Raw genomic sequence first — 1,936 nt, 5'->3', positions numbered from 1 at the left:
CACGTCCACTACCTAATAATGGAAGTGATTTTCCTCCAACAGCTGTTGCCTCGGCTCTACCCGATTTTGTGCAAGACCATTGGATGGATTCATGGTATGCAAACGAAATGCACTTAAATTCCCCACCAAATTCTCCTATCGGTTTTTCTGAAGATCGAACCGGTGGTGGAGCTATGGGTGGTGGTTCGATTGGAGGATCTGATGTAGATGCAGCAACAGGCTATGGAATACCGAAAGGAAATAGTACAATTGGCTCAGGAGTAGGAACAGAATCGGCTGGTAGTTCAAAAATGCTGCCTGATTTCTTATCCGATGGTCCAATTATACACTCTTCACAGCGTTTAGCAGACGTAGCTGCCGGTCTACCATCAAACTCAATGGGCTCACCAGAGGATAATTCAATGACAACACAACTTTCGCGACTTAGAATTGAAAATGAAAGATTACAGCGTGAATTGAACGAGGCTCGTATAGCGCTAAATGAACAAACGCGTCGTGGTCATGATCTGGAACGACAGCTACAGGACCGCTCACGTGTTGATCTAACTTATAGCAGAACATTATCTCAAAACATGTCGGAAGTGGAAGCAATTTTGGATAATAATAATAAACGTGCAGCAGCGACGCAAAGTCACGTGACAAAATTAAAACACCAAGTCACACAGTTAACGGTGAGTTATCATGAATTACAAAAGCAATAAATAGTAATAAATAATTTTTAAATTATTAAATAGGCTCAAGTTGAAACATTGCGACGTGAGAATTATGAGTTACGTGAAGAGGGTGCAGTTGGTGGCTGTAGTACAAGGGGCTGCACAACAGATGGAGTTAGTGCTCGTGGCAAATGTGAAAGACCGTCCAGAACACAACAGATTTCTAAGGAATTACTAAAGGCAGCATCTAATGCGGAAAATAATTTAAAGTAAGAAATCAGAAATTCATATTTTAATTTATATATAATGATGATATGGTGCTGTAAAAAAAATAGGCACTCAGAAACGCTTAAACTTTTTATACTTATTTTTTTTTACGAAAATTGATTTTTTGTTAAAAAAATATATTTCAATGTATTTAATTGCAAATGAAAACGATTTCTAATATTATTAACTATTATTAACTGCAAGTTAATATTATTAACAACAACGAAAGTTATTAAAGATTTCGGAAAAAAATATTGTTAGCTATTTTTATTTTTTATTAATAAGATATGCAAATTGAATAACTATAAAAAAAGAAAATTAAAATAAAATAAAATATAAAATTTGTTTTAACTATTTCTTTTTATGATTGAATTAATTTATTTTAAATAAAATATATAAAAACGTGTTTATATTTAATTTTAACATTTAATTTTAAAATAAATTGATTATTTTTTAAATAAAGTATTAAAAAATATTTTTACATTTTAGACAACTTCTTCTTGGAGTGGATAACTTACGTCGACTAGCTGCAAATATCGACAATTCAAATAGTCCAGAACCATATCCAGATTATATGGATGATTGTGATGATTTTGACGAATACTCCGGCGGACCTGCGTTGTAAATTCTAGAAATCTAAAAAGATAACTAAAACTTAATAAAATATTTAGTCCTTTCAGTGAATCTAAAATAACAATTACCAGAATTATGTTTGCTACACATATATTTGTTAAATATTTACGCAAATTTAAAATATATATATATATATATAATATTATTTTTTTGTTGTATTTACTTCATGTATTTAACAATTTAATCCACAATATGTTTTTCTTAAGTATTCTAAAATTGTTGCTGGCCAGCTACTGAACCCAAATAACTTTAAAGAAGTTTCATATTGATTGTGTTTAATTCTAATAGTGATTGTGTTAATATATATATGAAACTACGTCTTGCGTAAAAAACTAAATCTATGTATAATATTTGTAATTTATCTAAATGATTTCTTCTATTTA

The 1,936-nt window shown here is 30.6% G+C and overlaps 1 protein-coding gene across 1 annotated transcript; it reads left to right on the top strand.

Annotated features, from left to right (window-relative positions):
- The first annotated feature begins 6 nt into the window (after window positions 1-6).
- Window positions 7-1,678, top strand: LOC119668338 (endosome-associated-trafficking regulator 1-like). The gene is made up of 3 exons (XM_038077811.1): window positions 7-671; window positions 735-922; window positions 1,410-1,678. The coding sequence occupies exons 1-3, from the start codon at window positions 84-86 to the stop codon at window positions 1,543-1,545; spliced, it is 912 nt and encodes a 303-aa protein (XP_037933739.1). The 5' UTR covers window positions 7-83; the 3' UTR covers window positions 1,546-1,678.
- The last annotated feature ends 258 nt before the right edge of the window (window positions 1,679-1,936 follow it).

Source organism: Teleopsis dalmanni, chromosome 1 (assembly GCF_002237135.1).
Source record: "Teleopsis dalmanni isolate 2A chromosome 1, ASM223713v2, whole genome shotgun sequence".
Taxonomy (NCBI): Eukaryota; Metazoa; Arthropoda; class Insecta; order Diptera; family Diopsidae; genus Teleopsis; species Teleopsis dalmanni.
The sequence above is the reverse complement of the archived record's forward strand: the minus strand, read 5'-3'. Positions and strand labels throughout refer to the sequence as shown.

Excerpts from the sequence above, each read along its gene's own strand:
- LOC119668338 (XM_038077811.1), top strand. The coding sequence starts at position 84 with ATGGATTCATGGTATGCAAACGAAATGCACTTAAATTCCCCACCAAAT. Across the intron at positions 672-734 it reads ACCAAGTCACACAGTTAACG|GCTCAAGTTGAAACATTGCG; the intron begins GTGAGTTATCAT and ends ATTATTAAATAG. Across the intron at positions 923-1,409 it reads AATGCGGAAAATAATTTAAA|ACAACTTCTTCTTGGAGTGG; the intron begins GTAAGAAATCAG and ends TTTACATTTTAG.